The following is a 25,000-nucleotide window of genomic DNA, read 5'->3' as shown; positions in this document are numbered from 1 at the left end:
ATACATATAAATATTTATAAATATATATATGTAAATATATATAGATATATATATGTAAATATATATATAATAAATAACTATATTTATAAATATATATATGTAAATATATATAGATATATATATGTAAATATATATATAATAAATAACTATATATATAAATATAAATATATAAATATATATATAAATATATAAATGCATATAAGTATATATATATAAATATGTATAAAAATATATAAAAATATGTAAATATATATATGTAAATATTTAAATATATATACGTGAATATATATAAATATATATATGTAAATATATATAATATATATATATACATAAATATATATATATTCATAGATATATATATAATATTTATATAGTCATCCACATACAGTACTGTTTCGCTGTTTCACAGCTCATCAGTGCGGCTAGACAGGCAACTACCTCAAGCCAGGATCGAAACCCGACCGTTTGTACGGCAGTCAAGGCTCCTAACCATTACGCTATTGGCGGCTGCTTGAACGAGTAGTGAGTTTAATGATGTTTTGATATCGTCTGAAATACCTCCGCTCGATTTGTTTACACAAAGAGCGTCGCTTATATGCTAATGGTAATTCGTGTTTCACTTCTCAATATGCTCAACTCAAATATATATGTATTATATATATATGTATTATATATATATGTATATATATATATGTATATATATATGTATATATATATGTATATATATATGTGTATATATATGTATATATATATATATATATATATATATATATATATATATATATATATATATATATATCTTCATCATATGGTGAACTGGACCTCCGTTCTGTAAGTGTCTGTCCATTGTCTGATTAGAAAGGGAGCGGTGGAAACCAGGAAGCTTGTTAACTAAAAATTCAATAGAATATGCCTATATAAAAACGCGAGACTACAACAACTTCTAGCATAAGCCTGGCGGATCCTAGTTTGGATGGAACATGGAATATTCTGTGTAGCTTAATTGCCACATATATTTTTCTAATTTAATACTATATAAATATATATAAATATATATACATGCATATACATATATATGTATATATATATGAATATATATGTATATATATAAATATATATGTATATCTATAAATATGTATATCTATAAATATATAGGTATATATATAAAAATGCATATATATATATAAATATATATGTATGTATAAATATATATGTATAAATATATATGTATACATATAAATATATATGTATATGCATATATATAAATATATATATATATATATATTATATTTATGTATACATATTTCTTTAGAAATATATTTTCTTATTATATATTAATCCTTATGTAAGAAGCTAAATGTAATTACAGAGCAATATAGAGAATAAATGACAAAAAGTTATATTCCAAAACTCATGATGTTTTCCATCTTGCAATTTATTACTTTAATTCAGTTGCCTTCAAAATTCTTGATAGTATCAGTTTCATAGCACAAAGTAAATCGCTTAATTTATTAAATCAATTAGTGAATCTATTATGCCCTTACTTATCAGAAGAAATAGCAACAATCCATCCGTGAAAAGGAATTGGAATTTTATTTGACATGGTAAAAATCCGAAAATTGGAAAAGAAGCTGCACATACCTTTATATTTTTCCATTACGCCATATTGAATTTTCATCAAACAAATTCATTAAACCCAACTATTCATACTAACAATTTTAATTAATTCATGAATCTTCCACGAAAATGTTCTTTTTACTAATTAGCAAATTTATTTATTCTAAGTTGTGTATACATACTTATTAAAATAATATCAACAAATTATAAACTATTATAGATGTTTGTATATACGAAAGCAAACTAAGCTAAAAAAATAGTTGATCATTTGGGTCAGTTATCATTAAACATTGGAAAATTCACCAAATTTTTTTTTTCGTATTCATAGATAAAGTTAGAAGCCATTAAAAAACATGATCGATCGTTCCTTAACTTTTGGACGCTACTGTATATGTATATATATATATATATATATATATATATATATATATATATATATATATATATATAGAGAGAGAGAGAGAGAGAGAGAGAGAGAGAGAATAATTACATTAATTACATTTTAATTACATGGAGCTTCTTAAATTAGGATTCATATATATTATAAGAAAATATATTTCTATATAAATACATATATATATATACTTATATATATGCATACGTATATATATACATATACATATATATACATACAAATATATAAATATATATATATTTTATATATACATACATATTTATATATATACATATATATATACATATACACACACATATATATACATATATATACATATACATACATATATCCATATATATACATACATATATATATATACATATATAAACATACATATATATATATATACATACATATATATATACTTACATATATATATATACACACACACGTATATATATACATGTATATCTACATATATATATATACATACATATATATATACACACATACATATATATACATGCATATATATGCATATACATATATATGCATATATATTTACATATATGTATATGCATATATATACACATATATATATTTATATGTATACATATATGTATATACATATATATACATATATAAATATATATATATATAAATGTATACATATATGAATATATATATATATATTTATATATATATGCATACATATATAAATATATAGATGTATATATATATATGTATACATATACAAATATATATATATATATGTATACATATATAAATATAAATATATATATTTATATATATATACATATACATACATAAATATATATATATTTATATATATATATGTATACATATATAAATATAAATATATATATTTATATATATATATATATATACATACATAAATATATATATATATATTTATATATATGTATACATATATAAATATAAATATATATTTATATATATATATGTATACATATATAAATATAAATATATATTTATATATATATATGTATACATATATAAATATAAATATATATGTATATATATTTATACATATATGAATATATATATTTATATATATATACATACATATATATATTTATATATATATACATACATACATATATGAATATATATTTTTATATATATATATACATACATATATATATTTATATATATATACATACATACATACATACATACATAGGTACATATATACGTGCATACAAACCTATATATATATATATAACTACTTAACTTACTCACATAAAATTAATATATGAAAGTATAGATTTATGCGTAAACTTTAAGTATTTACTTCAAATGTGCTCAATACGTAGGTAGAGCAAGTTAGTAATTTATAAAATATATATGGCGATTAAGCCGAATATTCAGTGTAGCTTAATCGCCATATATATTTTATAAATTACTATATATATATATATATATATATATATATATATATATATATATATATATATATATATATATATATACACACACACACACATACATAAGCATATATAATTTATATATATATAATTCCAGGTTAATATTTTCTAGAATAACGCAACCAATGAGGTTTTAATGAGTGCTCAATTCCGAAGTAATGCAAGATGTATGTTTTTATTTACATAAGTATTAATATGTCGCTACACATCCATGTGTATATTTCGGTCAGCTAGTTACAACTTAGTAGAGACCTCTTATAGAAAAGTTTAGTCCATTATTCTCATGAATATGTAGCAACACATTAATACTTATGTAAGACAAATATATATATGTGTGTGTGTGTGTGTGTGTGTGTGTGTGTGTGTGTGTGTGTGTGTGTGTACGTATGTATACTTGTGATGGGACGATTCCAAAGTTTCCCTGATTTCAATACAAGTACTGATTCGGATTTAAAAAAATTCTAGATATTTACTTAGAGATTTAATGCTTTTTAAAAAATGTTTAAATCATGGTAAACCTCTGTGTAATGTCCACATACATTTTATAAAACGTAAAACATAAATTTCGGAGAATTTTGTAAATATTTTTCTGAACTGTTTTCCTTGTATCACAATCTTTAATCAATTACAAGATTTGTTTTCTTTTAAAACAAATCAGAGTTACAGAATGCTATTTAAAATTTTCATAAACAATTGAAGAATCGACGATTCGTGTGCAAAAGAATTCAGTGTGGGAACAGAATAGTTAACAAGACCTGTCTCTATGTTAAGAATGAGTTTTTACATAATAATGTTACTATTTAGAAAACCATTACTATGTTTACTATTTCCTGCCTTGCCTCTGTGAAAGAATAGTTATATTAATAATAACGATCACTTTTAGCTAAATCACTTCCCAAAAATGAGATTCTACCCTATTTTTAACATCATTAACTGTCCGACCCCCCCCTAAAAAAACCCAGTTATTTTAGAATTTTGAGCAAGTCCTTGTGTTGGGCTTACGGGCAGCCACGTTTTTGCTTTAACTTAACAGGGTGGACACTAGATTTATTTAGAATTAAAAAAACACTTTAAAATAAGTTTAAACACAGATAATATTGTACAAATAGGTAGAAAAGTAACTTATCTTTCGCTTAGTAATATATATTTGCTGCATATTTGTTTTTTTTAATCAATTTTTTTTCTGTTAGTTACATTAACACATACGTAAATCTCATTGTTCTTTTCTGAGGAGTAGGATAATTTTGAATGAGGATATAATTTATTTTTTAATTCAACAAACTTCTAAATGTTTTCGCTTTATGTATTTTATCAAGATTTTTCATAAACTCATTGTGAGATTTTCATCTATATTTTTCCTTTATGTTTAAAGTGGAAAAATACAATAAAACATTAATTATTTCAAAATAAGCCGATGATCATATAATGACTGCCAAAGCCCCGGTGCTGGCGAAATTTAAAAAAAAAAAAAACTTGTCCAGAGCATTTTAAATCTTTTAATAATCAACTGTAAACTTCCTGAGGCGTTTGCCCAATAGGTGTGAAAAGTTTCACTTAGGCAAGTGAACTCCAGAATGTTTACTTTATTTACCATAATTCAGAAATAAAAAAAATATAAATCAGTCTTGGAGGGGCAATGTTAAATATGGCAATGGGATATATGACATGTGCTTCTGTAGCCTTTAATCTTATGTTGTAAATGAACAACTTCTAACAAATACATTCATCTGTGTTTGTTTCATTTTATTTTTCAAGAAAAAATCCAAAAGAATTGTTTTTGGAATCGGAAATTCGGGTCAAATTTTCCTGATACTGATTCCGATACCAAAATAATTAAGATGTTTCTTATTCTCGATTAATTGTCTCAACACTAATATATACATATGTGTGTGTGTGTGTGTGTGTGTATATATATATATATATATATATATATATATATATATATATATATATATATGTATATATATATATATATATATATGTGTGTGTGTGCGTGTTGTAATTTAATTTAAAATGTGTTTCTAAGCTAAAAGTGATAAATTACTTCACATTTGAAAAAAACGTATAGCCTTATGGAAAACATGAAAGCAGGTAAACTGTATATGTTATAATTTTTATATTTCGGACAATCCTCCATATTTTTCAACAAATGTATTTTTAAATAAAAAATGAATACGAAATTTTTATGAATGAAATGACAAAGAAAAAACAAAGACTTTTATATGTTATAAAAGTTTCACAACAATTAATCATTTAATTAAAATATACATTTTTGAAACAGTGCAGAAGACTGTTGAAATATTAAAATATATTAACATTTATAATTTACATTCTTTTAAATGTCCCATAAGATTATATTGTTTATTACTAAGTGTGAAACACTTCATATTTTTTAACAAGAAATATATATAATTTAATTTAATTCCTCTAAATTCTTGTGTTAATTGTCAGTACAATGCTAGCTTATGAAGTCAAAGGTGATTTGTGACTGGGTTTGAATTTCTCAGCCAGCAGTAATTATCACTTCCTATGCTGATGATTGCGTAAACATAAAATACTAGTGTCTGTAAGTATAAAAATAATTAATATGTATTTGAACAATATTATATATACGGGGGGGGCGTGCAATAAGTAATGCCCCTGACTCACTTCCCATAGCAGTAGAGCAACGAAACTTGGCACAGTTATTAGTCTTTCTTTACATAGGAACCACCAAGAGTTATGCATTTCTCCCATTGTTTGATGCAGCTCTGGAGACCGTTTTTGTAGAACACCTCAGGTTGGTCCTCCAACCACGACGTGACTTCAGAAATCAAGGTTGCATCATCTGGGAAACGCTTTCCTTTCAAAAACAACTTCATGACTGGGAAGAGGTGAAATCAGAGGGTGCAATGTCAGGAGAGTAGGGAGGATGGGGTTGGATTTCATAACCACACGCTCGTGCTTCTGATCTGGCGACATGTGAGTTGTGGACCGGAGCATTGTCCTGCAGGAGGAGGTTACCTTTGCTGATCTTGCCCGGCCTCTTGATTTTGATAGCTTCCCTTGATTTCCTCAAATGTGAAGCCTAATAGGCTCCTGTAATTGTGGTACCCTTTGCCAGGAAATCTGTCATCACTACTCCGTCCTGGTCACAGAAGACTGTGAGCATCACCTTGCCAGTGCAGGGTTGCACTCTTGCCTTCTTTGGAGGTGGCGAGTCCAAGTGCTTCCACTGCATTGACTGGGCTTTGGTTTCTGGATCATGAGTGATGGACCCAGGTTTCATCCTGTGTAATCAGTCTTTTGAAAAACTTTGACTCATCTTCTTGGCACATCTCCAAATTCATCCTCGAGCACGTGACGCGTTCTCACTTCTGGAATTGTGTGAGCAACCTGGGAATCCATCTGGCAGATACCTTATGCATATGCAAATGGTTATGAATGATAGTTTCCACAGACCCTGTACTAATCTTGACATCTTGGGCTATTTGGCGAATAATAATACGCCAATCTTCCAAAATGGCAGCCTCAACTTAACGAACAGATGTAAATCACGATCCTTTTAAACCAAAAAGAGTCTGATTATCTTCAATTGACAATTTTCAGAGATAAAATCATGAAAAGATTTACAAAGTACTAAAAGATTTTATAATTTTGAAAAAAAACAAAAAAAAAAACAAGCAAAACAAAACAAAATACATAGCTGTTTAATTATAAGAAAACATCTGAATATATCCTAATAAAACGTAAATTGAATGCCTACTAAGGATTATATTAAACATTTCTTTTATTACCGGCCCATTTGGCATAATTGTTAGAAAATTTGCTTATGAGCTGAGAGACTGGGATTTAATCCTAAGTTGAGTCATACTAAAGACTCAAAAATTATAAATGATGCCGCCTTGCTAATTACTTAGCATTATAAGGTGTGGATCAAGGATAATCAAAGCAATGCAGAGAAAATAGTTGCACCCTCCCTTACATCTTGTTCTATAAGCTAATGAAAAGAAAGCATTCTGGTCGCCATCCAGTTGATCCATTTTTATTTTCTATTACTCCTATTGGATAAAACAACTATTATTAATATTATGAAAATAAAAACAAGACTGGAATCTTTAATGTTCTATAAAAGATTAGAATTGATTGGATTGGCAAGAGTAATTTTAAGCTGACAATTACCAATAACTTAATTTCATTTTGACAAGAGCAATGAATTTTCAATAGTTAAAATATCTTAATTGGAAACTTGTAAGATTACGTTAAGTTTTTAATTAATAAATATGGAATTAAAGGGATCTGATTTATTATAAAGGGATTTTAAAATCTTTTATAATATCCTCATAGGAAAATACTTGTTATATATAACGGAATATACACGTGGCATATAAATACATAGAAAGGTTTGTGAATGTGAGATTTTAAGGTGCACACTTATGAAAATTCCAGCTAGAGAAAATATTGCTTCAAAGCTTGATATCATCTTTTGCAAACTCTTAACAGCCAAATGACTTTTGAGTTGAGTTTAACATACATAAAGATGTACAAATATATAAGGCAACATATAATCTTCTGTTTTAGTTTTCATGAATGTCGTCATAAAAAAACATCGGTAAAGCAAATGCATTGAGATATATGGAAAAACGAAAAAGAGGTCAGTGACAATTGGTTCTATCTGCTTTTGTTGTATAAATGCCAACGTCGGATGGATTCCTAAATATATAAAAGAGTTTATGTCAATATTTGAGAATAAACCCACAAATCATGCAATTGGAACATTGAGAAACAGAATTAAACTAATTATACAAATGTTCGCAGATCACATTTATATATGCACACGCCATACTTTCTTTCTCACCTTCATGTGATCCCCAAAATAATATATATATATATATATATATATATATATATATATATATATATGTATATGTGTGTGTGTGTGTGCGTGTGCGTGTGTGTATAAGTACATGACTTTTTATTATTTTATAGAAGAGAAATTGCATTGAAACAATTTTGAATCAAGAAAACGAAACCATAAAAAAAACTAAAATCTATGTTTAAGAATGTTTTTGTTTTGGAATGTCTTAAAGGGGAAAAATGATTTGCCAAAAAATTCCCTGAAGAAAAGAATCAAAAGGAATGAAAAAAGAACAGTTGCTAGTGTAAATGATAGCAAAGCAGCCAAACAATAGAAGGCAGTAAGTACTGCAGAGCAAAGTAGTGTGATAGAAAACAATATAGTAGAACACCATAACGGTGGGTTGAGGAGCCATCAACAGAACAGGCTGAGAGCTGGCAGTTGTTAGGATCGTTAGGCAAAGATGGAGAGCAGTGAGTCAAAGAGTTTGTAGAAAGAATTCAAATCTATTGGCTTGATTTTCAGAGCTAAAACATTATTTCTACATTAGAAATAAGTCAGCTTAGTTACTGATTGTACATATCTAATCATATCGTGAAGAAAGAAAGAAGAAAAGATATTTGGAAAGAGAAAATTGGAATCTCAGGAGATTAATAAAGTATTTAATTTATTTAATGTATTCACCAAAAATTATACTTTGGTTGAAGTAATTAATTTACTAAGCTGACTTCATGTCGTAAAATTTGCCATAAAAAATACCCAGTTTAAAATAAAGTTTATATTTGTATTATCTTAGAAATTTCTTTAGTAGAGAGACGATTCTGCTTTCAAATTTTAAGTTATTTTATACTAGAAATAATGTTATCGCATTCTTATGCTTTAATTTGGGACTTTTTGCTCTTTTAACTATCCTATACAAAATATTTAAACACAAACATAGCAGTAAGAAATGCTCTGTAAGTGTTATAAATATGTATTAACTCAAAACGGCTTAAGGTTATAACATTGTGTAAGAAAAATACAAAATTCCTGTAAAGATACTGATTATTAAAAATTGTTGAATAAGAGTAATAAGTGCTTCATGCAACAAATTGTGTGTCATATTGGGAATTGAAAAAAATCTAATCAAAGTTTCAAACAAATATGCATGCTACACCTTGTTTGATTGTAACATCATCTAATGAGTTACATTCCAAACTATTATGCATGACTAAGATTTCTGAACAAAAAGTCCCCAAAATAGGTTGTATCAAGTCAATATCAGTTATTAAAACAAATTGCAATATATTTTTCATTTTTTATGTGAACAAAATATTTTATATTATATCTATAATTATTTTACACAATAAACTTGGAAATAGTTTCATCCATTAAAAATTGATTTGAGTTAATCTAACATCATTAGAGATTAATCTAACAGCTGAGATTCGCATTTCATTTATTGTGACGTATAAATTTCAAGCTGGAAAATATTTTATAACACTTTAAAAAACTGAAATTCATCCATATAGCTACAAGCATTAAGAAAAAATTAATTTTATATTAGACAAACATTAATTAGTATATATATTTTTATCATTGCAAACTTTGTTAGGTTGTATTATGAAAATATCTACAACTAATCCAATATTTGAATACAAACAATAAAATGACCCTAAAGTACTAAAATGGATATTTGCGATTGTACAATGAAAATAATCAGTAGTTGCCCATTGTGCAAAACTTTTATTTTGGGAATTGGAAATAATACAAACAAACAAAATTTGCAATGAATGATTTTGACTAATTAGAATTTAAATAAGGATGAAAAGAAATCTCACCAATTTATGCAGCGCTCACAGATAAGTTTATACAATGAACATATTGCAATTCTTCTCAATATGACATACATTAAAAATATGGCAAAACAGGTTTCTAACACAGAAAACAGCCAGTTTAACCAAATGTGTTTTACCTGGTATGTATTTCCTTTTGTAGCAAGGTAGGTGCATGCAAGGTGCGTATAATATCTGAAGAGAGAAACCTTTTTTCTATATCTATTCACCACTTGATAGTTAACATCATTATGCAGTGTTAGCTTTATAATGATCTTTCAATTTAGTCTCCAATCAAAATCGAAACTTTCATTTATATATACATATTATTTTGTTTTATTTGTCATCAATACCAAAGTCAACTAAACACATCTTTGTCCATTTATTTTTTTATTCACAATCATATTTTCATAAAATACGTTTTCACGTCTTGTTTTATATAATGTAGTTTCAATGCCAATTTACTTAAAGTTAAATATGGTAATAATAAAGTCTGATGCCTAAAATGCAACTTGTAAAATTGTCCAATAATTAATTCATATTAAAATTACTCAGTCAAATATCAAGTGGTGAATTTTTATTGAATCATTACTGTGCCTTAAAATGACAAAATCTAAGAATGTCATTTTGTAAAAAGGTTAGACTAAAATCTTATTTGTATTGAAATCATTTTTTAAATTAAAATTTAGACAAAACTAATTATTACTGATAGAAAAGCACACTTTGTTAAAGCTGTAGTTTGAAAATCATCTATATAAGTGAAAACAGAAAGGAAAGCTGAGTGAAGAAAAAATAGACAATCTCCATTTAAGTAGGCAAGAGGTAGCTTATACAACAAAGAAATATATTCATATTATTTGTGAATACTGTATAACTGTATTTGTTCTTATATGTTATCATATATTATGATAATATCAAAATATGAAAAAACTACATTCATGCATTTTTTTACATTTTACAATTAAATCAATTCCTTGAATTATAATTAAATCAATTCCTTAAATCCAAATTAAATCAATTCTTTGAATTATAATTAAATCAATTCCTTGAATTACAATTAAATCAATTCCTTAAATCCAAATTAAATCAATTCCTTAAATCCAAATTAAATCAATTCCTTGAATTATAATTAAATCAATTCCTTGAATTATAATTAAATCAATTCCTTGAATTACAATTAAATCATTTCCTTGAATTATAATTAAATCAATTCTTCGAATTACAATTAAATCAATTCCTCGAATTACAATTAAATCAATTCCTTGAATCATAATTAAATCAATTCCTTGAATTACAATTAAATCAATTCCTTAACTCCAAATTAAATCAATTCCTTGAATTATAATGATTTAATTATAATTCAAGGAATTGATTTAATTTGGATTCCTTAAATCCAAATTAAATCAATTCCTTGAATTATAATTAAATCAATTCCTTGAATTATAATTAAATCAATTCCTTTAATTAAAATTAAATCAATTCCTTAAATCCAAATTAAATCATTTCCTTGAATTATAATTAAATCAATTCCTTGAATTACAATTAAATCAATTCCTTTAATTAAAAGTAAATCAATTCCTTGAATTATAATTAAATCATTTCCTTGAATTACAACTAAATCGATTCCTTGAATTATAATTAAATCAGTTCTTGAATTACAATTAAATCAATTCCTTGAATTAAAATTAAATCAATTCATTGAATTACAATTAAATCAATTCCTTGAATCATAAATAAATATCCATTTGAATGTTTGATTAAAATATTTCAGTTTATATTTCCAATACCATGATGAGCTTTAATTTTATTTTGTATATTTTATGCCGTGTCAGTTCTTTTCTGAGTGATTTATTTATGTAGTTTTGTGTTTAATTGAAAAACAATATTAAGATTTAATATAAAAACACAATACCTATGGTAAACAACTTATTATGAATAAGTATTGTAATGATTAATTTCAGATGTATTTCTGTATCTATTTTACTGTAGCTGGAAGGAATGCATTTTCCATGTTATAAACTTGGAAATTATAATTTTTTGGAAGAATTATTAATAATGATCATTCCATTATTTTACATTTTTATATATTCTTTTCTGGTTGTTGTAATTCGTTAGCTAACTTTATAAGCATGGGAGGTATCGTATTGGTATTATTAATCTATTTTCAGCCACAAATTCCTATCCACACTTTTATTTAGTCGGATGCTCTCCTATTTTAGAAAACAGCAAGAATTCCAGTTCAACAGTGATAATAATGAAATAGGCTAAAGCAAAAGAGTTGTTTATTATGAATGTAATAACTTAATACATCTAATAGAAAAATTAAAATCAAAATTAATGCTGATCAATTTAGACAATATTTTACACACCTATCAATAGCTTTCATATTTATTCAATATCAAGTATACTGATTTTGAAGGAGCTAACATATCTGCTTTGTGAATATTGTCAACTTTTATAATTATAGTGTCGGGAGTAATTTATTCTCTTAACATTTTTTGTTGTGACATTTATTAAACATGCAAAAACAATAAGCTTCAATAATTTTTACTTGGTATTATTAAAATTGATTTTATTATATTCAATATGTAGTTTGCCAATGAATTAATTGATTTAAATTACTTAATTTTCAACACATTTCAATCATAATTAATATATGAAAACTAAATTTTTTGAAGTATAGAGTTAAAATGACCAATTATAATTTAATTAAATTTGATTTTATATATTATGAAGCACTTCTTTGATGTATCAGAAATCCCTTGCATATCTTAAACATTCTGTTCATTTGCATTTTTTCTCCAATATCACTACAAACTAAAAGAAAAAATCACAGGATAAAAAAAGTTAAATTATAGTTGTAAGGAAGAAAGATCAGGCCAGACAGCATTGGGGTATATAGGATAGTAGTGAGTACAGAGAAATGGAGAGTTCTCACCTCCAAAGAGGGAAGGATGAGAAATAAAAGTCTAACAGAACTGATGAGAGAGAGAAGCAAGTAATTACCAATGGGAAGGGATTCAGTTTCAAAAAGAATAACATTTATCAGTTTACAATTATTGACACATTTTTAACATTATGGCATCTTAGCAACATTTTTTAGGTGAGTTGTGAATATTTTGAATAACAGTCAAAATTGAATGCTAAATTTATAGTCCAAGATTTTTATTCAATTATCAAGTAATTACATTCTTTTTTCAAATTTAACTATTCATATCGTAGGATAATTTTATTTATAATAATTTGATTATTTTATGTTGGCACATAAAACATATCTTTTAAATTTCATTCCAAATTTAGTTTGGTTGATGAGATGTAAGATTCATTTGCATAAAATTTGCATAAATTTGCATAAAATGCTGACATCAAAAATCAAGAAACTTGCTTGATATTAAAATTATTAAAACTCCAATTTTATACATTAAACTAGATAAAAAGAAAATCATTGACAATAATTCATATGTATATGTTACATATATTTTTATTCATTTGATGAAATTTGGAAACCATAGATATGCCATAAACATTATTACATATGAAATTTTTTATTTGTTATGCCAAAGATAAAACTTATTTTACATGATTTAAAAATAATCAATTTATATTTTCCAATTCTCATTTTTTTTTTATTTATGTATATTGTTAAAATGTTTACTAATTGGCATTATGTAAATATGAATATTCAAGTCAATTTGAGGAATTTGATAGTAGATTTTCCTTTTTAAATTAAAAAAATTGACTGTATGATTTTACATAGGCTCTAAATCTATGTAAAACGCAGATCGGTGTGAGAATAGGTGTCGGGCAGGGCAATCTTCTCTCTCCATGCAGTGATCTTACTGATCAGTGCTGCTAGCACAGTTGTCTCCCTTCCTTCCCTAATTCTCCATGGAACTGGTACAGAGGTGATTCTGCGTAATAATGGAAGTAGACAGAGACTAATATACAAGACTAGAATTTTATAATGGTGCCTGTCTGCCTGCCTGCCTGTTTTGTCTGCCTCAGAAAGGATGATGCTGGAAACAGATGTAGTGTGATGTTCCCCCTTCAGAAGAACTGGGCATGGTGGTGGTGGTGGTTGTAGTGGTGGTGGTAGTAGTAGTAGTGGTGGTGGTAGTAGTAGTGGTAACTAAGTAAGTAAAGAGTATAGTAGTAAATAAATATAGTAGTAGGTTGTGGTAGTAGTATTATATCAGTAAAAGTAGGAGTGTTGTCACTGGATGTCGGCCCAGTGTTGACAGCTGTTACAACTCACATAATACACACTGTAGGTAGGTGTCGTTTGACCCTCCATCTTCCACACGGCTGTCGTCCTCAGCATCTGCAATGCAAACAAAGATGCGGAGACTGGAATGTCAGAATTAGGTCCAATTGTGGGACTTAGAAGGCCTGTCACCAACCGTCACCGATCTGCGTGTTACAAATATAATTCAAATTGATGAAAAATGAGAAATCACTAGAGAACTATGTTTGGAATTGTAATACATAAAAATAAGAATGAAGCCTTAACGGGACCTGTGGGACAAGAGACAACCAGTCCCGCAGCTGTATGAGAATAGTCATTCAGTAATGATAATACACATAGCAATGATGATAGGAAATAACGTTAATCAAATCTTCAAAAATTAAGTAAAAAGTGAAAAGTAAATTAATAAAATAAATTAGAACCAAATATGTATTGGAAATTAAGAAAAAGTCACGCAACTAAGCTATAATTACTATAAAAACATTATAACAAAGATATTTTATCCTAAAACTTTAAATCCAATAGAATTTTGATTGATTTTAACACAAATGGAATTAAATAAAGGAGGAAAAATGGCTATTTCACTCTACATTATAGTGACATCAATGAGAAGAAATATCCATCTTAAACGTTTTATAAAAGATAATCTGCATAACTATTTCCTAAAGAAAATTGACAGAAACAAAATTATTTTGGACATGACAAAATTACTATGAAATGTTGATAATTTGATTTATAAAAATACCAAGATGATAAAAATAAACTCATTAGAAACAGATGAAGACTATAAAGAGATTAAAAACTGTAAGTATTAATGTAATGTTTTTTAAAACTGAAAACAGAAAAATATCCTATAAATGTATCATTTTAATTCTTAGAACTTGAAATTATTTGCCCGTTCTGTTCAAAACAACTCAACAATAGAATGAAGTAATTCTATAATTTGAAATAACACTTTTAATTATCTAAATACATAAGTAAAACATTAAAAGATTTAAATATTGCTTTATCCACAAAAGAAAATATGATTGAAAATATTTGGTATGAATCAAGATAAAGAAATAAACTTTAGAATATATAAACAATATTTTCGATAGGAAGTTGCTTTTTTTAGGTATAACACCATGAAAAAAGAAGGCAGAACAAATTGAATAGTATCATTTAAAAACGAAAAAGTGTATTTTATACACAAAATAAAGATATCAATTTGTTTTAACAAAATAAAAGGAAGACATAATATAGAACACTCAACTTGAGGAGCGTGCATTTTTACTAGCAATATTCATATGTGCAATTATAAAAAACCCCTCACCCAGAAATTTTCAATGTATAGAAATTTTAATGCAGACTATATATTAGAGTGATTAAAAAATAGTAAAACCCTATAACTGATTAATATATGCAAATTAATATTTTGTCTATTTCGCTTGATAAAAATAATCATTTAACTAATTTAATTGCAGTAGTTTACATGCATGATCCAGTTGTTGTAAATATCTAACTAAAGCAATTCAAAAGTTGATTAATAATTAGCTTGTTTTTTATTGCATTGACAATCGTGCATTTGTCTATGCATATAATTCTTTACAAGTGATAATATCACTATATTTCCTTGTATAGTTTGAATTTTTGTTTATCAAAACTTAAACAGCAAAATTATTTTTTGTTTGTTATAAGCAATAATTTTATTTTAAATTGTGATATTTTTATCTTGATGTTAATTTCGTAAGCACGATATATTTTATATAAGGAACCATATGCTATTCACTTAGTATGACTTAGTAAGGTGTCAGACCAAATGTTATTGAAGAATATTGACACGGTTAATGTTAGTAAAAGATACACTGCTATCTAATACATACAACAGACAAGACACAAAACAATGTAGACTTGTATCTTATTCTTCTTATACAAACCAAGAATCCTTTTTTATACTCGTGCATTCCATGTATTTTAATGTGTATGCTATAATATAAATAAAGCGTGTAGAATTATCCGCTTATTAAACAAAACAAAAGTAAAGAACAATCTGTATGATGTACGTAGCCGTGACGGAAAGAAAAACCATACTCTGAAAATCATGTAAATGGATCAAGTAGTTTTATTTTTAAATCATAAAAAAATCAAATCTTAAGGTTAAACTACAAGCGACGAGCTCACGCGGCCATCTTGTAACTAGTCTGAATGAACAAGGTAAATAACAAATATACATTAAAGAAAACCATTCGTAACATGGAGAGGAGGCATATGAAAAACTCAAATTCGCTTAAAATGATTTTCTTTATAAAAATAAAACTACTTGATCAAGTCCTGTGATTTTTGGTGTACAATGTTTTCTTTCCGTCACAGGTATATACATCATTCAGGTTTTTCTTTATTTTTGTTTTATCATAGGGGAATTCTGGACAAACGCCTAAAGAAATTTCTAATTTTTTTATAAGTATTTATTTGAAAGCTATTAGTGATTTCGTATGTCATCTGTCAACAACAACTCATGCATATTACTAGTTGTATTAATAAATTTGAACATGAATCATTGAGCTTACAAACTTTTGAAAGATAAGTTACATTAAGTTTTTAGTATAGCTTCATGCCTAATTGTGAATTTATAAAATTCATACTATTGAAAATGTTGAGAAAATGTCACACTTTGCCAGCATAATTTGAATCTTGCCACTAAAATTGGCTGAAAATTGGAACTGTTTATAAAAAGATAAGTTTATGCAGAAAAGTTTCTTGAGTTATGACAATTGTCATGTTTGCTGTAGGTATAACATACATGGGAGATATTGTTTTTTTTTTTCTAAAAAAGATTCTAAATAACAGAACACAAAGGAGTATGACAGATAGATGAAGATGTATTTATAGAATAATCACAATATTAGAATAAAAACCTAAGACTAGTACAGACAAATATTGACAATCGTGAAAGACATATGACTGCGATTAATTTACCATCTTAGTATAATGGGAATTAATAGAAATATAAAAGAAAATTGTAAATTGGACAAGAAAAATGAATTTTCTGAGACCAAATAAGTTTGTCTTTCAGAATGCCATCCATATCAAGTTTATCGATTGCACTTATAAAAACATTTTTGAATAGTTTTAATGATACCAATGAATTTATTCATGTATTTTGTAAATTAACACAACGTTCCAAACATTTCATTATTTATAAAATAAATAGATTTGAAATCGTTTCAGTTTAATTTATTTTAAAAAGTGTTTTGTATTTATTAAACCTATAGTAATACAGTAATAAAGATAGGAAATGACCAATACATACAAACGAATAACTACATTTTTATTTCAATAAATGAAAAATTAATTTGCTGTTATTATGAAAACCAAAAAACAAACATCAAATGTATCAAAATACATATAATTTCTATTGTATTAGTGCCATATGCACATATGCTACTCCTATCCTAATTCTACAATAATGAATGCTAGTCTAAACATTGTAAATTAGTAAAATTCAGCATCTATAGAATAGATCTCCATGTTCATGGTTAATAATTCATGAAAATTTATTCCACAAACTAAAAAATTGAATAATTTATACATCCTCAACAGTTCAACTGTAATCTTGACATACACATGGCTAAAAAATTTTTCAAACTGGGGCTATTGATGAAATTTTGAAAATAATCTGAAGAAGCTGAGGCTACTTATCAAATTTAATTATTGCTTGTGACCTATGGATTAATTGATGGCTGTTTGTCAAGTCGAATTTATACAAAATACATATATAAAATACATATATAAAACATCTAAGGTTTTTGCTTGGTACTTACTAGCTTCACATCATTAAGAAACTGCTGAATCATTAAAGTATTACCTAAAGGAACTCAAAGTGCTTGGCAAGGATTGCAGTTTTGATAAAATGGCTGTGGAGGAATTTAAAAATCAACATGCCATGGATGCCTTTATTAACAGCCTGCAAAGTACTACCAATGCAATTACTACTATAGAATAAAACAAGACTATGAGCAGGCATATACCTTTGAATTCACTCCTAAATAAAGTGACTTTTAGTCATGAGCATACTGCTGATGCTCCTGTAGAAACTCACCCTTCTCGCATGTTGCTAACTAATGTTATGGCTCTTTTTTCAATTTATGAACAATTCGTTCCTATAGCTTTAGCAAATTAGAAATTCTTTATCTTTGTTGACATTGTTCATGTTTATCCAAAAATGTTTGATGTCACAAATGCGAAAACTTGAATATGTTATACAAGCTGTTTCGAAACTAGTTCTATAAATACATTTGCCTCTCATGACTTGTCTCAGCAATTCCACTTCTTTATACTGCCTTTTAAAAATAACAAAATCAATCTGAACGCTCTAATCAACACCAGCAGTTCTGGAAGCCAACTCCAATGTCTAATAAATGGAAAACTTTTGTGTGTGTGTGTGTGTGTGGGGGGGAAACGTACCGGGCGTATCTGCATCGCTCTTTGGGAAAGAAGAAGGAAACGATGGCTTGCTCATTTATATACACGAAGGGCATCTTGGGAAGGCAGGGCATGATGGGAGAAGCTATTTTTTTTCTTGTCTCTTTCTTTTTTTTTCTAGATAGGATATAAAAGCTGGGAAAAATTGCCTGGAGGTTGAAAAAAGAAAAGAGTCGTGAACATCTTCTCTTGAAAAGTATTTCGTATTGCTGACGTTCAGATTGTGCGTGTGACATTGGTGGCGAGAGGCCAGGTGTGGTCGATTGGAAAAGAAGAGGGCAGAAACGTGCTGGTGTCGAGCGAGTGACTCACTCCTTCCCGAACCCCAGAACCGGATCCTGATTGTAACCCTAGAATTTTCCTTGTTCAAGCTCAGTAATAATAGCAAATTCCCGCCTATCTTCACAAGTAATTGATAAACATTTCATTATAATTCAACTTAAAATCTTCTATAAATAATATAGCATTTATTTTTATAATGAATAAATTTTATTGTCAAATTGTTCTTGACCATGACGTTTTACAGCACTACTCTCAGATAGAAATTCTGTCGCTCTAAACATTGATATTCAGTACTTATCATTATTTAACGACCTGATTGCAAACCAACAGAAATAAAGATGACAAAATCTTCATAACTTTGAAGTATCAAGAGAGCTCAACAAAGGAATTACTGAGAATAATAAAACCCCATTGGGAGCTCAAGTATTGATAACAACTTCAGAGAATCATGAGATTAGAAATTTATCGCTCCCAGACCATTAATAAGTTTATTTCATTATATATATATACGCTTTAACATGTATAAATGAAATTAATAACTATCAAATATTTAACACATCTTATGAGTGTTTATCAACTGATCAATACAAATTTTGAGGTTAACGATCGCTTATACCAATTTTGCCATATCTTATTCAATGTCATAGTGTAGCAAATTTCCAATGAATCATCAATAAAATAATTAATGACAAGAAGCTAGAAAACATAATGCCACAGTATGTGAACACAGACATTCTAATGATGGCCACAATTTTAACTAATTTATGGCAACTGTTAGTAAATATAACCTCACACTGAACTCTGACAAATGTCCTGTCATTGTGAATTGTGTAAACTTGTGAAGGTATACTGTAAGTGCTTTCTATCAGTAAACCTTGAATGATTGAAATCACTAATAAACTTGCCAATTCTTTACAACAATCTTGCACTATGATTGGTAATTGAGTATGTCTGCTGACTATTCACAGTGGCTCGCTTCTTCTTCTGCAAGGAATCACCTACAGTCTAATTGTTTTCCCCGCCTTTAATAACTGTCAGAGTGTTTCAAAATCTATAAAAAGGCAATTAATTCAGTAAGTGACGTCATTGTTTATTATTGTGTCTGTGGCTGAAACAAACATTTGTGAGTTAGTCATTATCGCCTCATTAAAGAATGCTGATAGACTGGTAGCTTTTTTTCTAGAACCCTGTGACATTCTAAAGTTGAAAAAGAAATTCTATGGTTGAGACACAAACAAAATGGAGATATTAACTGATTGGATATCATTTAAGACTTTTACTGATACAAAATCTATGGAATTAATGAAATTTAATATGAAAAGTAAAATAAAAGAAATGAAAACATAGCAAGATGGAGTATCAAGAAATAGTGTATATCATTTAACATCCCAGCAATTTGAACGCTATAGTAAATACTCTATCAATAACAAATATAGATGACCTCTAATATTTAGTCCAAAGCTATCCTATTCTATTGAGGATGTTAAAAATATAACAAAATTATGCTGAATCTAGGCTGAACAACGATTCTATATGCCAAAATATAAATTCTCATAAAGACTATCCAACAGTTTGAGAGATTAAACATTGATTTCAAAGGCCGTTTATCATCTAAGACAAGAAACAAAACGATATATAATTATAATAATCCAAAAATTCCTTTTCATATTCCTTTGTTTGAATACTCTTTCGTATACCAACATATATTCAGTTCGAGCAGAGAGCATCCTTCATGTTGGAACAAATAAAGAAAATATTTCATGAGCAAAGAATAGCCATAAGACAGACCACACCCTACAACTCTCAGGGAAACGGACGATGCTAAAGGCATAACGCCATGATTTAGAAAACAATCTAGCTAGCTGCTACAAATAAAAATTGTCTATTCATTGATTGAGAAATCGTTATATCAGGATTGTGTACGTGATTCGAACGCTACTATTTGCTATAATGAATGTTTAACCACTAGAGATTTCTTCTTCTTTCAATAAAGGAGCTCAACATGGAAAAGACACCATGTATGACCTAATTAATACAACTCAATGACAGACAAAATGAAGGTAATTAAAATCGATCCACACATAGATGGAAAAGAATAAACAATCTCATCCAAGGATCTGGCTCTAACTGGAAGTATATCTGCTTTGAGGATAGCTCATGAACAAAATCTTACATCTTCTATTCCACCCACAACATCTTGCAACATCTCTTATTGTATTTCAGATTCAGGAGTCTTAGTATCTGAGGAATACTGCCTCATGATTTCTAAATTAATTCTGGCGCTCACAACAAACAAGTTTTCCATAAATGCACCTACTCATCTTCTGATTCAGACACCTCATTGTCTCACTCTAAATGACATGTAGATAGGCATAGAAAGAATATTTACTAATTTTAAGCGAAACATATCAAGTCTATTTTGCACAAGGAGAGAAATTTGTGCTAGATACTAACCAATCCAGGTATCCAAACAACACCTGCAGGCAGTCCGGTCGATGGAGTAATTTGTACATTGATATTAATAAAACGTGAAGGAGAATGTTGTATGCGAATACACCCCCATTTCTGCCTAAATTAATGGTAGCTCCACCATTGTAAATTAATGAAATAATGTTTCCCAAACATGAACTGCCTTGTCATTTGAAATTTACTACACTTACTATATAATGAATTATTTAGTATACAGAAACTTTCAGATGAATTTTTCATCACATTCAATGAACTTTTTACATTATTATTCTTTCTAATTTGTTTTTACTTTTATCATATTTAATTTTTTTTATGCAGGGTTTTTAAGTTATTGTTTTTTTTAAACTCTACTAGATTCTGTTAGAGTTTTTTTTCTGACAACTTTCAGATTACATTATTTATATATTTAACATTTCAATGACAATTTTTTTAAATTCATACTAATGATGAAGTTTATTATTAAGGGTGGGGAAATCAATTTTTCTTATGGTATATGATCTATTTTCTATTATTTTATGACCTTTTCTGAAATCATTTGATTTTCGAGTCATAAAAGTATCTAATATTTGTTATCTATGCTGCAACTGGTCATTATTTTCTAAGATTTTGATCGTTCTTCATTATGGTTGAAATTGATTCTTAAGGAAATAATTAAAATACTAGCACGGTACGTTTCCTAGTTACTTAATAAAAATAGAGTTTGATTTTTTTATATAATTATTTATTTTTAAGAGGGGATAGATTTATTGCCTATCGCCTGAGGTAACATTTTTTATCAGTGAGCATCAATAGTGCAATAGAAGTATTTGTTTCCATATAGAGTATCCTTGATGGCAAAACAGATGTTACACTTTGATACTATCAAGGCCAGATAGTACCAATAATTTTTTATCACAACAAAATTTTATTTTTTGCATTATATTCGATTTTGAAATAATTAATTTAAAAATCGGTAAAATATAAAGTTTTGACATAACAGTGATAGAAAATAATTTTCAATTACTCTATATAGTGACGACCTCTGTATAAAATGGGCGTTGAAAGTACAATTGTTATGTATATATTTGTGTATCTTTTGATATGCTTCAAGAACATTTAAACATTTTTCAAATATTAAAAGTATATGTAAGAACAGTAAAAATCTTATGAGTTATAGTTTTCATTAACCTTTTTATTATGCATTTTCTGGTTGTATGTCATTGGAAGAAAATTGCTGAATTATAGGTAAATGTCAAGTGTAAAAATTAACAAGTAATGATAGGAATTTCAAAGTGTATTTTCAGTTTGAAATTCCTTAAATAATTAACCGTTAATATTATGCAAATTCACCTGATAATTGTTATTTCGGAAATCGAAAAGCATTTTTCTCATCTTTGTTTCTTTTAGGTTTTGTATTAGAATATTTTTAATGAAAAAAGATTTATTTTTGTTTATGCAATGATTCTCACTTGTTGATATTAGACACCCTCTACAATCAATGAACTAAATTGTATAGTTGATAAAATAATTTGAATAAAATATATAACATCAGAATTTAAAATAGTAATTTAGTCAAATATTTTTCTCCTTTCGTTACTACATAGAATAATTCTAACTTTTATAATCTAAAACCACCCTTTTTAGTTAATATTGTGAAAGAAGTCATATGATTGTACATAGTTAAAAGTAATTTTATTAAAAATAGTAGGCATGTTTTTTTTTATCTTTAATATACATTTTTTTAAAGTTGACCGGTAAATCATTTGGGAATATTATAATAAAATAGAAAGAAGTAACATTCATTGATTTCGAAATATTCATCTTTCAAGTCTTTGTATACTTTTGTGCAATACAGATTTTAGCCATTATGTAGAAGTTCAAATAAGTTAAAAATTGATTCTTATCATGGTGTTAAAACCTGAAAAGAGCATACTTTCTAACAATTATTCTGTTAAGAATCGTTATTTTGATTTGACAATAAACTTCGTTATGATTTTACTAGAGATCAAAAGATATCCACTCTAGAAACTATGCACTGTTCTAGAGTGATGAACCAATTAATGATCAAATACTATTCTTTGTACAGTGTTCAGTTAAAGTTATGATGCCTTTAAATCTCACATTTGTCATTGAAAACATGTTGTTAGTAAATATATTAAAACGTTAATAAAATTGCAGAAAATGTGACATCGAATATAAAATCAAAAACAATGTTGGTGGTTGCATATCATAATGAATATCAATGACAACAATACATTCATTTGATACGAGATGATTAGTATTGTAAATAAAATTATTTACAAATGATATGGGTTAGAATCAAATCTATGAAAAATAGTGAATATAAATCTTATATGAAATTTTATGAATATTACACAATCAATTAATAATTGAAGTTGATTTATTATTTAATCATGCTAAATTTCAACATTAAAACTGTTTAGTAATTATTTTTTAATTAGCAGAAAATGAAAATAATGAATATATTTGAATAACATTGTATACATTGAACAAGCAAGGTTAGGACATATTAAACAATTAATGAAATAGGAAAAGACTAAATGAATTGACAAACGGTGTTGTGTGCATGATGAGATGAAAAGCATGGGGAATGAGCAGCAGAGGAAAATGATGATGCAATTAAGTTTGTATTGATGTTTTCAACAATCGGTTGCAGTGGATTTAGAAATTTATCATTCTTTTTAAGTTGTGGACCTTTTACAAAATTATATCTCAGATGAATTATTTTGTTTTTACTTGTAAAGTGAACATATTACCAAAGATACGATTGGAAGAGATAAATAAACTGTGAGAGAATTATCCCACATTTACAATCTTGAGTTTTTAGGTATTTGCTCTTTTTCCACAGAAGAGTTCAAAAATAATATTAGGATTTATAAAATTATAAAAAGGTACACATTTTAAAAAGAAGAAAATATATTGAAAAATAGCTGATAAGTTGTGTTTAGATATAAACTATTGGCAACTAAGGAGAATATTTCAGAAATTGCCATGCTTTCAGAATTGAATTTGCATTAAAATAGTGACTGTTTGAATTTGTTTCAATGTTTAGGGGAGGGATGTGCAAATGGTTAGAGTAAAATTAACACATTTCAATAAAAAATATATTAAATGAAAAGTAAGCAGACTGCAAAAATGTTGAAATGTTATAAGAAATCATCTGGGGAGTTTGTTATATTTGTCTGAAATAAAATCTTCCTGATAATGCATATATTTTAGCTAGGCATGATTCACTGTGAAATGGAATTTAATCGAAGGTTACAATAATAAATAGTTCAGTTCTTTACATTTTTAGTTCGTCCATTTTTAATTGACTTTTCTTATGATAACATCGGCTTTCACCTTTAAAATGTTTAAAACCGCTATACTTTTTAGTGGTATAAGTCTTTTTAAATATAACAATAATAT

General features: G+C 27.1%; 1 protein-coding gene and 1 long non-coding RNA gene across 16 annotated transcripts in view; one reads left to right on the top strand and one right to left on the bottom strand.

The window, feature by feature from the left end:
• LOC145249737 (uncharacterized) overlaps positions 1 to 25,000 on the bottom strand; it is a 1,648,663-nt gene that overhangs the window by 150,124 nt on the left and 1,473,539 nt on the right. For 8 of the 10 annotated variants that reach the window (XM_080111644.1, XM_080111643.1, XM_080111642.1 and 5 more), the window contains one exon: positions 14,390 to 14,455. The exons of the other annotated variants lie outside the window; for them this stretch is intronic. In XM_080111644.1, the coding sequence (XP_079967770.1) occupies positions 14,390 to 14,455 (66 nt within the window). The remainder of the gene's footprint in view (positions 1 to 14,389; positions 14,456 to 25,000) is intronic. 10 annotated transcript variants of the gene reach the window in all.
• LOC145249739 (uncharacterized) overlaps positions 1 to 25,000 on the top strand; it is a 295,379-nt gene that overhangs the window by 74,615 nt on the left and 195,764 nt on the right. The gene's annotated exons all lie outside the window — the stretch shown is intronic.

Source organism: Euprymna scolopes, chromosome 28 (assembly GCF_053919585.1).
Source record: "Euprymna scolopes isolate OS-2025 chromosome 28, ASM5391958v1, whole genome shotgun sequence".
Classification (NCBI taxonomy): domain Eukaryota; kingdom Metazoa; phylum Mollusca; class Cephalopoda; order Sepiida; family Sepiolidae; genus Euprymna; species Euprymna scolopes.
The sequence above is the reverse complement of the archived record's forward strand: the minus strand, read 5'-3'. Positions and strand labels throughout refer to the sequence as shown.